General features: G+C 41.9%; 1 protein-coding gene across 3 annotated transcripts in view; it reads right to left on the bottom strand.

Moving 5' to 3' along the window:
• LOC138851795 (sodium-dependent multivitamin transporter-like) overlaps nt 1-7,413 on the bottom strand; it is an 11,783-nt gene extending 4,370 nt beyond the window's left edge. Inside the window, exons 1-3 of one of the 3 annotated variants that reach the window (XM_070081267.1) lie at nt 7,193-7,413; nt 1,440-1,967; nt 1-172 (exon numbers count right to left, since the gene is read on the bottom strand). The exon at nt 1-172 is cut by the window's left edge and continues 17 nt beyond it. In XM_070081267.1, the coding sequence (XP_069937368.1) occupies nt 1-172; nt 1,440-1,766 (499 nt within the window). In that variant the 5' untranslated portion in view covers nt 1,767-1,967; nt 7,193-7,413. Of the gene's footprint in view, nt 173-1,439; nt 2,289-7,192 lie in introns of all 3 variants that reach the window. The other 2 variants (XM_070081266.1, XM_070081269.1) reach the window with 2 other exon arrangements.
• Between the last annotated feature and the right edge of the window lie 5,219 nt (nt 7,414-12,632).

Here is a 12,632-nt window from a genome sequence, read left to right as displayed (position 1 = left end):
TACAGGTGGCGCCGATGATGATGATATTGGTGATGATGGAGAGACCAGTGAAGGTTTTCAGAGCGATGGAGGGAGGGTAGAGGAGGAACCCGATGAAGAAGTAGCCACCCAGGAGCTGTAGCACAACTGTGGCCTGACGTAGCCACCGGGACTTGAACCGCCGCTCCACGTACTGCACACAATGATACTTATTAGGGTATGATGAATTATTCTGTGTTATGGAGGACTTAACTGTAGTGGTGTTGTAGTATGGCTGGAGACATACTCATGTTTGTTAATGATTCCTAGTGAGAGGATACTTTCATTATTTTGAACAACACTTATGGTGTGTGGTTTTTTTTTATTTGAAATAGTAACGATAAGAGGATTCGATCTGAGTTTGATGCACTATGTGGTGGCAAGATAATGTGACAACTAGGAACATAAACATGTTTTTTGTTAGAATGGGATTTGCTTACAGTATCATGTACATCATTTTTCCTAACAATTTTATATAATACAACAGGTGCAATACGTGAGGAAGTGGAGAAGAATCCTTCCTCCGTAACACATGCGTGTCGTAAGAGGCTACTACAATGTCGGAATCAAGGGGCTAATAACCTCTTCTACATAAATTACTAAATATAAAAAGAAGAAAACCTTTTCTTTTCCCGGATCACACTGCCTTAGTGGGAGACATGTGTGTTAAAAAAAAAAGGTGCAAGTGATTAAATGTCTATGACAGTCTCAAAGGAGACTGTGTCTTTCAGTACATATATGCTAAAAGTTTTCTTTAATCACTAATTTAGGTATTAAAAGTACCAGTGATTGCTGGTGTATAGGTGACGTAGTCTTAGTGAACCTCCCGTAGTTGATAGGCTTTAAAGCTAATAAATCAACCATTTAAGACGGCATTTTACATATATTCTGAAGAGTATATTCCTCTCGATGTGTTTGCACTTAGAGAAGCGTTGTATATACACCTGGGAGAGGGTATACATTTAGAGTTTACATTAATCTTCATGTGAGAGAGGAAACGCTTCGCCATGAATGGCTTCCTCAGTCACTGGTGGCGAAACATTGCCTTTCATAGTAAAATTGGTCTGAACTGTATTAAGAGTTCTGTTCCTTGGAAACATAAATTTAGTTGTGATATTTGTTTAAAAAAGTTTATTTAAGCATTTTTGTTATTTAATTTAAATGACAAATTAAATGTCGTACATAACGATCGAGTCATACATAAGTCATATGCAAAATAACCAATGAAAAAATGGTGAATTTCCAAGCGCTTACGTGATTTCTCACGTGAGAAATCACGAAGGCGCTTGGAAATTCACTGTTTTTTTCACACTGGTTATTTTTTTACACTGTGATATCACCTGTTTACTGTGAACTTACTTCATAAGTCATATATAGTTTATATTGAGACAGCAATAGCTTAACCAAGTGGTATAACCAACCTGGTACATGGAGATCATGTGTAGCGGGTGCATAATGGGAATGAAGACCTTGGCTATGCCGATAAGACCTAGCACGATGCCCAGGTCCATAATCCACAACTGGGTACCGTGGACGTACATCTCTCCTGCGTTGCCCATGATTGTGATGGCTGACACAGTACCCACAGTGATGCTCAGAGCCAACGGTAAGGGCTTCATGGACCGCCCACCAAGCAGATACTCTAGAGGCGTTGATTTGAGCCCCTTAATGCCATAATATAGACCGATAGAAGCGCTGGCCACCACTGACAGGGCCAGAAGCACGCTGTCTAGGATCCCAAGGCCCATTTTGGTGGTCTGAAAGCTCTTACTGGAGAACACTGTTATTTGATGATCGACGAAGAATAAATTGCCACTCAGTCACTATCGTGTAATACAGATATCAGTGAGAGGTTCACTTACCTCTGTTATTACAACGGTACACACCAGTAAGACTTGCGTAACAAGTTTTTCGTCCTAATTAATGCCTTGCCTTACTTATATTTCATCCTGAAATATATGTTTTAGAATTTTTTTTACCTTTCACTGTGATAACATGACTATTGACAGATACATCTAAGGAGTAACTTGCAAGGTAAGTGTATTAACAGTTATTTTAGTTACCAGTCTTAGTAGTGACCAGTCTTAGTAGTGACCAGTCTTAGTAGTTTCCAGTCTTAGTAGTGACCAGTCTTAGGCCTCATTGCCAGTAAATATACTTTTGATAGATTGCCATATACACAGGTTCAAATAAAAATAGTACAGTCAATCTCATGCCAATTTTTCATAAACACTGCATGAAGAATATAAAGCTAGATAACATGTGAGTCTCTGTGGTATGTGAATAATTGTTATTGATGGAAATATAATACCAGATATATTTACAAAATATCGATAAAATGTAAGAGATAAACTTTATTTTTACAAAAGACAGTATTGTAAATGCATTGAGGCGCACTCTTTATGTTGTAATAAGACCTATGAGTTATGTATCCACGTGCTTTTTCACTACATCATGGAACTGAAATGCACAACAGACTAAAAAAAATTATTGGCCGAATTCATTTGAAAAAAACTGACTTGTTTCAGTTGCTGCATGATCCAAGGAAAGTATCCCCGTGTTCCATAACCCCATCCCACTCTACCTCAACCCACACAAAGGAAATAGTATAAAATGCAGCATAAATTTCAAATCCAGTCAGTTCTAAAACCACTAGGAGCCATAGCTCATCCCTCTCAAGATGTCCAGTAGCTGGAGATCAACACCTTCAAGGAAACCTAAGAGTCATAGATGTACACACTCATGAAACATTGACTATGGAGGAGGGCTTGTGATCCAGTAAATTAGAGCTACCATTCCTTGACTTTGGATCAAATCTGGTTGCCTCCCACTTCTTAGGCTCTGCAAGACCCAGATAATTTTAGCGTGTCCTCATGAAAGTAAGATTAATATTCAGTTTAGCTGCTCAGATTTCACCTTAAATGAGGATTATTATGTAGAGTAAATTCTCCGGCACTAAGAGTCTTGTAGTGGAGACATTCTGAGCCATGAGAAAAACGTTTTTTCGGTAAACAAACCTAACCTAACCTAACACAACACAACCTAACCTACCTAATACAACCTAACATAACCTAACCTAATACAACCTAACATAACCTAACCTAATACAACCTAACCTAACCTAATACAACCTAACCTAAGCTAACCTAACTTTACCTAACCTAACCTAACCTAATACAACCTAACTTAACCTAATACAACCTAACATAACCTAACCTAATACAACCTAACCTAAGCTAACCTAACTTTACCTAACCTAACCTAACCTAATACAACCTAACCTAACTTAACCTAACCTAACTTAACCTAACCTAACCCAACCTAACCTAACCTAACCTAACCTAACCTAACGCAACACAACCTAACCTAACCGAATACAACCTAACATAACCTACCTAATACAACCTAACCTAAGCTAACCTAACTTTACCCAACCTAACCTAATACAACCTAACCTAACTTAACCTAACCTAACTTAACCTAACCTAACCCAACCTAACCTAACCTAACCTAACCTAACCTAACGCAACACAACCTAACCTAACCTAATACAACCTAACATAACCTACCTAATACAACCTAACCTAACCTAATACAACCTAACCTAACCTAACCTAACCTAACCTAACCTAACCTAACCTAATACAACCTAACATAACCTACCTAATACAACCTAACCTAACCTAATACAACCTAACCTAACCTAACCTAATACAACCTAACCTAACCTACCTAATACAACCTAACCTAACCTAATACAACCTAACCTAACCTAACCTAACCTAACCTAACCTAACCTAACCTAACCTAAGCTAACCTAGCCTAACCTAACCTAACCTAACCTAATACAACCTAACCTAACCTAATACAACCTAACCTAAGCTAACCTAGCCTAACCTAACCTAACCTAACCTAACCTAACCTAACCTAACCTAAGCTAACCTAGCCTAACCTAACCTAACCTAACCTAATACAACCTAACCTAACCTAATACAACCTAACCTAAGCTAACCTAGCCTAACCTAACCTAACCTAACCTAATACAACCTAACTTAACCTAACCTAACCTAACCTAATACAACCTAACATAACCTAACCTAATACAACCTAACCTAACTTAGGTTAACCTAACCTAACCTAACCTAGCCTAAACTAACCTAACCCAACCTAACTTAACCTAACCTAACCTAACCTAACCTAACCTAACCTAACCTAAGCTAACCTAGCCTAACCTAACCTAACCTAACCTAACCTAATACAACCTAACTTAACCTAACCTAACCTAACCTAATCTAACCTAACCTAACCTAACTTAACCTAACCTAACCTAACCTAGCCTAGCCTAACCTAACCTAACCTAACCTAGCCTAACCTAACCTAACCTAACCTAGCTTAACCTAACCTAACCTAACCTAACCTAACCAAGCCTAACCTAACCTAGCCTAACCTAACCTAACCTAACCTAATCTAACCTAACCTAACCTAACTTAACCTAACCTAACCTAACCTAACCTAACCTAACCTAGCCTAACCTAACCTAACCTAACCTAACCTAGCCTAACCTAATCTAACCTAGCCTAACCTAACCTAGCCTAACCTAACCTAACCTAGCCTAACCTAACCTAGCCTAACCTAACCTAAGCTAACCTAACCTAATCTAACCTAACCTAACCTAACCTAGCCTAACCTAACCTAACCTAACCTAACCTAGCCTAACCTAACCTAACCTAACCTAACCTAACCTAGCCTAACCTAACCTAACCTAACCTAGCCTAACCTAACCTAACCTAACCTAACCTAACCTAGCCTAACCTAACCTAACCTAGCCTAACCTAACCTAGCCTAACCTAACCTAACCTAACCTAACCTAGCCTAACCTAACCTAACCTAACCTAGCCTAACCTAACCTAACCTAGCCTAACCTAACCTAACCTAACCTAACGTAACCTAACCTAACCTAACCTAACCTAACTTAACTTAATGGAACCTAACCTGGAAAAGGAGTAATTTTAGATTATCTTGGGTCACATTACCTTAGGTTTTGCTACAAAAAAAAAATGATCCTGTTTTCCCAAACTACAGCTGCCTCCATTGCTCAGTATAGTAAATATTAAGGGGTTTCTGTAACAAATAAACCCAGCAGCTAAATTAAATATTGGCCGAAAATAATACGAGACCCGGAAAGTAGAGGTGAACCCAGACACCGTGACTGTACAGTGACCAGATACTTACTCATATTACTTTAAGATTAGTTATTAGTGTAGAGTTTTGTGCCACAGTCACCCGGTATTCAGAGTGCCAGTTACCTGTGTTGATAGTGCCACAGTCACCCGGTATTCAGAGTGCCAGTTACCTGTGTTGATAGTACCACAGTCACCCGGTATTCAGAGTGCCAGTTACCTGTGTTGATAGTACCACAGTCACCCGGTATTCAGAGTGCCAGTTACCTGTGTTGATAGTGCCACAGTCACCCGGTATTCAGAGTGCCAGTTACCTGTGTTGATAGTGCCACAGTCACCCGGTGTTCAGAGTGCCAGTTACCTGTGCTGATAGTGCCACAGTCACCCGGTGTTCAGAGTGCCAGTTACCTGTGCTGATAGTGCCACAGTCACCCGGTGTTCAGAGTGCCAGTCATCTGTGCTGAGAGTGCCACAGTCACCCGGTGTTCAAAGTGCCAGTCATCTGTGCTTAGAGTGCCACAGTCACCCGGTGTTCAGAGTGCCACAGTCACCCGGTGTTCAGAGTGCCACAGTCACCCGGTGTTCAAAGTGCCACAGTCACCCGGTGTTCAAAGTGCCACAGTCGCCTGTGTTTAGAGTGCCACAGTCACCCGGTGTTCAGAGTGCCAGTTACCTGCGCTGATAGTGCCACAGTCACCCGGTGTTCAGAGTGCCAGTTACCTGTGCTGAGAGTGCCACAGTCACATGGTGTTCAGAGTGCCACAGTCACCCGGTGTTCAGCCACAGTCACCCGGTGTTCAGAGTGTCAGTTACCTGTGCTGAGAGTGCCACAGTCACCCGGTGTTCATAGTGCCATAGTCACCCGGTGTTCATAGTGCCAGTCACCCGGTGTTCATAGTGCCACAGTCACCCGGTGTTCAGAGTGCCACAGTCACCCGGTGTTCAGAGTGCCACAGTCACCCGGTGTTCAGAGTGCCACAGTCACCCGGTGTTCAGAGTGCCACAGTCACCCGGTGTTCAGAGTGCCACAGTCACCCGGTGTTCAGAGTGCCACAGTCACCCGGTGTTCAGAGTGCCTGCACTAGAAAGGAGTTAAGACGGGCTGCTCTCATCTGTATTTCTGTGAGACCAATAAAGTGCTCTTAATAACACTCACCAATTATTCTGCGAGGCCACGACCTCAAACACATCAAATTACCTTTAATGTTTTAGATATAAGTTTTAGAAAAAAATAATAGCTGCTAAAGGGTAATACATAAAGTCATAATGTGTAGCTGCTATACTTTAAGGGTTTGTTTAAGAACCCTCGAAGCAGGATACACCAGTGGTGTAGGTACACCAGTGGTGTAGGTACACCACTGGTATATAGACAGAATCAAGATAGGTTCTCAATCTGCATGACTTAACTGTGTAAAAAAATATAGACTATGTCAAAATTCTCTCTCGTATCGCTGTTAAATGGCTCTCTGGATTAATAATAACAGTAATAATTACAATCCGGTCTAGATTATCCATTGGCCACAGTACCCAGGGGATACGACGGAGTTTTAGGTCAATTATATATTGCACCTTCCATTAAACATGACTGACACTCGACACAATACACCTCACCAGTCACATGACTGACACTCGACACATTACACCTCACTCGACATGTAACTTGATCACTTAGCTACAGCGAAAACCCACACTATTATTATTATTATTATTATTATTATTATTATTATTATTATTATTATTATTATTATTATTATTATTATTCGTGGATAATCATTAATTCGCAGGGGTCATACACTGGAGCGGAAGGAAACAAGATTTGATCCAAGAAAGGGGAGGGTAGCTTTAGTTTATTAAATCAAGATCACTTCAGCAGAATGGAGACACCTCTTGTGATAGGACAAACCCACACACGTAAATCCACATGAACGCTGCTCCTGAATAAACAAAAAACGCAATAGATATTTAAGAATCTGCAACACGAGTGAATTATACACGACGCAGCGACGAGGAGACAGGAGATAACGAGAACCGGAGACACTATTAGAGACATGTGGGAAGAGTGCAGGGAAGAAGGGCGGGCTTGGTGAGAGTGGACACGGTGAGAGTGGACACGGTGGGAATGGGGCAGCACATACTAAGAGCCAGGGAGAGGATGTCCGCTGATAACACTATCTTGTCCCTTTGCTCCAACATCGTGTAACTCTTTCTTCTCTCTCATCATATACCACTTCTAATCTTGCAGTTGAGCTTGCAGAATTTTTACTTCAAGCTCTTAGAGTCTGTCTCCATTTTTCCATTGACTTTCAGCCCTTGTCTGAAATTTACCACGTATCGTTTTGAAGCTATGGAATGTGTCTACTTCTACTGTGTCTTATTCTCCTGTTTTGTTTTGACCTCTCATGCCGATAAAAGCTATTTTTAACAATCCTAAGGGTGATCGGTGTGTTCATATTCCACATGTCTCCATTCTTGCTGCTACTGTTTCTTGTGATCAGTTGTCTAGCACTCTGAGTATCCAGTGTGATCGTGTCCCCTATTTCCCCTGAATCTTATTAGAGCCAGCTGGCCTGTGAGCTTTAGACTCACTCACCACTGGTTCAAACCCCACCCACTCAGTGATTTATACTTGAAGCTTTTAGTGTCTTAGTTCCGGTACCATTGTTGCTAATTTTTGGACCTTCTGTAAATGTGGAAATTGTTATATAAATGATTTATGTTTGTGCACCATATGGGAATCTTTGTTTAGGAAACGTTTCGCCACACAGTGGCTTCATCAGTCCAATACAAAGCAGAGAGGTGCAAGAAGAGGAGGAGATTGAGGTAATTAGTCCCTCAGCCTGGAGTCGATGTGTTCAGTCCATCAATCTTGTAGAATCAGTCCATCAATCTTGTACATTCTACAAGATTGATGGACCGAACACATCGACTCCAGGCTGAGGGACTGATTACCTCAATCTCCTCCTCTTCTTATACCTCTCTGCTTTGTATTGGACTGATGAAGCCACTGTGTGGCGAAACGTTTCCTAAATAAAGATTCCCATATGGTGCATAAGTGTCTCAATCTTCAACTTGTCGGTTTTCAAAACCATTCATCACGATTTACGTTTGTATTGACTACGTGAATATGAAGGTATACAACACCAACAAGCTGATAAGACACATGTGCAACAGTTAGGTATCTTTACTCCTAAACGTTTCTCCTAAACAACAGGCTTCTCCAGTGGAATATAGAAGCAACAGGAACAGTAAAAATATAAAGACGATGTAATAAGTCCATCACCCTGGAAAACGTAGTTTTGAGGTGGTCAGTCCCTCAGCCTGGAGAAGAGTTTTGCTCTATAGCCTAGAACAATGTGAAGCTGAAGCAACAGAATAGAGACTTATATACTTTCAGGGTGAGGAGGAGAAAATCTTGACAGAAGGTAATCACTGAGAGACAATGTAGCAGGACTCTCAAATCGAACCCCCTCTCACTCGTAGCTCGTGGTCAGGCAGGTTTGTTGCACTCCCTCTCAATGATTACTTTCTTAATCAGTGAGAAACAGTGATCACGAATTAATTAGTTTCAGTATTTCATGGAATTCCCTTAATAACGATAGCAAATTTAAGGTCCTCAATTTTCTTCCTGCAGATTATATGGGGCTAAGAGATTACTTGAGAAGTGTAGAGTGAGATAATATGACTAGAGACTGTCGTGAGGAAAACCGGATAGAGGGTGGTGATGGTTGCTAATATAACATTTTTCCAAGGTATTGCACAAGCTGGCCAAACTGCACATATTCTTAATAAGGAATGTAGATCAAACAAATAGATGACCCTAAAAGGATAAACAATAGACTCAAACATCTCTTGGGTGAAAATAAAGACATAGGCGAAGCATGAGAGAACTCAAAACAGGAATAAGGAAAGCCAAAACAGAATATGAAATTAAAGTTCCGATGTAATAAAAAAAAGAGTCCTAAGAGTTTCTTTTAGATATGTAAGAATAAAATTAGAGAAAAGAAAGACCCACTTAACTGTTACTCAGATCACCTGACTTAGTGACGAAGAAATGTGTACCATGGACGGATTGGTACTAAACCTGCACACGAAAATCACTCTATATATCAAAGCAAAAGACTCGGTAGGAGATGCAACATTTCCCCGATGAAAAGTAGGGGTGCCACGAGTACACTGAGAGACAACACAATAAGTGTCTGGGGCCCAAGACTGTTCAGTTGCCTCCCAGCATACATAAGGGGGATTACCAATAGACCCCTGGCTGTCTTCATGAAGGCACTGGACTTGCTCCTAAAGTCAGTACCTGACCAACCGGGCTGTTATTCGTACGTCAGCTTGCGTGCGGCCAGCAGTAACAGCCTGGTTGATCAGACTCTGATCCACCATGAGGCCTGGTCTCAGACCTGGCCGCGGGGGCGTTGACCCCCGAAACCCTCTCCAGGTAAACTATTTTCAAAACTTATTTCCTGTTTTTATACCTGGAGTTTACCTGGAGAGAGTTCCGGGGGCCAACGCCCCCGCGGCCCGGTCTGTGACCAGGCCTCATGGTGGATCAGAGCCTGATCAACCAGGCTGTTACTGCTGGCTGCACGCAATCCGACGTACGAGCCACAGCCCGGCTGGTCAGGTACCGACTTTAGGTGCCTGTCGAGTGTCTGCTTGAAGACAGCCAGGGGTCTATTGGTAATCCCCCTTATGTATGCTAGGAGGCAGTTGAACAGTCTCGGGCCCCTGACACTTATTGCATTGTCTCTTAACGTGCTAGTGGCACCCCTACTTTTCAATGGGGGATGTTGCATCGTCTGCCGAGTCTTTTGCTTTCGTTGTGAGTGATTTTCGTGTGCAAGTTCGTTACTAGTCCCTCTAAGAATTTTCAGGTGTATATAATAATGTATCTCTCTCGCCTGCATTCCAGAGAGTACAGTTTCAGGAACGTCAAGTGCTCCCAGTAATTGAGGTGTTTTATCTCCGTTATGCACGCCGTGAAGGTTCTCTGTACATTTTCTAGGTCAGCAGTTTCACCTGCCTTGAGAGGTGCTGTTAGTGTGCAGCAATATTCCAGCCTAGATAGAACAAGCGACCTGAAGAGTGTCATCAGGGGCTTGGCATCCCTAGTTTTGAAGGTTCTCATTATCCATCCTGTCATTTTTCTAGCAGTTGCGATTGATACAATGTTATTGTCCTTGAAGGTGAGATCCTCCGACATGATCACTCCCAGGTCTTTGACGTTGGTGTTTCGCTGTATTTTGTGGCCAGAATTTGTTTTGTACTCTGATGAAGTTTTAATTTCCTCATGTTTACCATATCGGAGTAATTGCAATTTCTCATCGTTGAACTTCATATTGTTTTCTGCAGCCCACTGAAAGACTTGGTTGGTGTCCGCCTGGAGCCGTGCAGCCTTGCAGTGTCTGCAATGGAAGACACTGTCATGCAGATTCGGGTGTCATCTGCAAAGGAAGACACGGTGCTTTGGCTGACATCCTTATCTATGTCAGATATGAGGATGAGAAACAAGATGGAAGCGAGTACTGTGCCTTGTGGAACAGAGCTTTTCACCGTAGCTGCCTCGGACTTTACTCTGTTGACTACTACTCTTTGTGTTCTGTTTGTGAGAAAATTATAGATCCATCTACCAACTTTTCCTGTTATTCCTTTAGCACGCATTTTGTGCGCTATTACGCCATGGTCACACTTGCCGAAGGCTTTTGCAAAGTCTGTATATATTACATCTGCATTCTTTTTGTCTTCTAGTGCATCTAGGCCCTTGTCGTAGTGATCCAGTAGTTGGGACAGACATGAGCGACCTGCTTTAAACCCATGTTGCCCTGGGTTGTGTAATTGATGGGTATCTAGATGGGTGGCAATCTTGCTTCTTAGAACCCTTTCAAAGATTTTTATGATATGGGATGTTAGTGCTATCGGTCTGTAGTTCTTTGCTATTGCTTTACTGCCCCCTTTGTGGAGTGGGGCTATGTCTGTTGTTTTTAGTAACTGTGGGACGACCCCCGTGTCCATGTTCCCTCTCCATAGGATGGTAAAAGTACGTGATAGGTTAGGTTAGGTAAGGTTCGTCAGGAAACAGGACAAATGTTTCCTGACGCGGGTCTTAGTCAGATGATGACCCGCCTTTGAAGATTTTGGTCATCTGACCGAGGCCTTCCGCTGGCTTACCGGTCCACCCCTTTAAAAATTATGGTCATTTATAACCATTGTTACGATGTACGTGATAGGGGCTTCTTGCAGTTCTTGATGAACAGAGTTCCATGAGTCTGGCCCTGGGGCAGAGTGCATGGGCATGTCATTTATCGCCTGTTCGAAGTCATTTGGCGTCAGGATAACATCAGATAGGCTTGTGTTTACCAAATTTTGTGGCTCTCTCATAAAAAAATTCATTTAGATCTTCGACTCTCAGTCTGGTTAGCGGCTTGCTAAAAACTGAGTCATACTGGGACTTAAGTAGCTCACTCATAGAAGAGGATAAAAACGAAAACCCATAAATCAATAATTATCATGGGAAGGATGAAAATAAATTGGTCTTCTAACAACTTAATAGACTGAAGTCAAACAAGTCACCAGTCCCTGATGAGCTGTTTTCAACTTGTTTATATATCTTCCCAACAATTCAAGGAACAACTTTTGAGAACTGACCACTGTCTGGAAAATCTTCCAACTCCTGCTCCAGACATCTTGATAAATTAGACACATGTGCAACTCTTGGGTATCTTTATTGAGGAAACGTTTCGCCACACAGTGGCTTCATCAGTCCATACAAAGGAGAATCTTGAAGAACAGGAGGAGAATCAGTCCCTCAACCTTGAGTCGATGTGGTCAGTCCATCAATCTAGAATAGAATACGGCATATGTGCTGAGAAGGAGCTTATAAACCGTTGGCAGGAGAGGTGCAGCAGTCATAGGTCGTGTAACATTTGTTCAATGTTGAAGTAGGTCGTGCCCAAGAATTAGGCAAGCGAAGAATTCCCAAGTATTAAGATCCCAAGAAGTTGCAGTGTCTGACAGGTTTGTAGATGAATGGTTCAGAGAACCGACATGTTGATAAATTAGACACATGTGCAACTCTTGGGTATCTTTATTGAGGAAACGTTTCGCCACACAGTGGCTTCATCAGTCCATACAAAGGAGAATCTTGAAGATGATTTATTGTTGTTGAGCCCCATGCACAAATTCCATAGGTGAGATAGGGGTAAATGAGTTAGTGATATAGGGCCAGGAGGGCTGACTGTGGAACATAGTACCGTATCTTCGATAGTATGCCTACGGTCTTGGAGATTTTCTTGGAAATTTGTTGTACATGTGTTTGAAATTTGAGTCTGTTATCAAGGTGGATTCCTAAGAATTTTCCCTTTGTGAGGTTTGTGATAGGTGATCCGTTTATCATTATGTTAATGGAACATCTGTAGTTCTGTTCCCAAACTG

This window comes from Cherax quadricarinatus, unplaced genomic scaffold (assembly GCF_038502225.1).
Source record: "Cherax quadricarinatus isolate ZL_2023a unplaced genomic scaffold, ASM3850222v1 Contig2142, whole genome shotgun sequence".
NCBI classification, from domain to species: Eukaryota; Metazoa; Arthropoda; class Malacostraca; order Decapoda; family Parastacidae; genus Cherax; species Cherax quadricarinatus.
The sequence above is the reverse complement of the archived record's forward strand: the minus strand, read 5'-3'. Positions and strand labels throughout refer to the sequence as shown.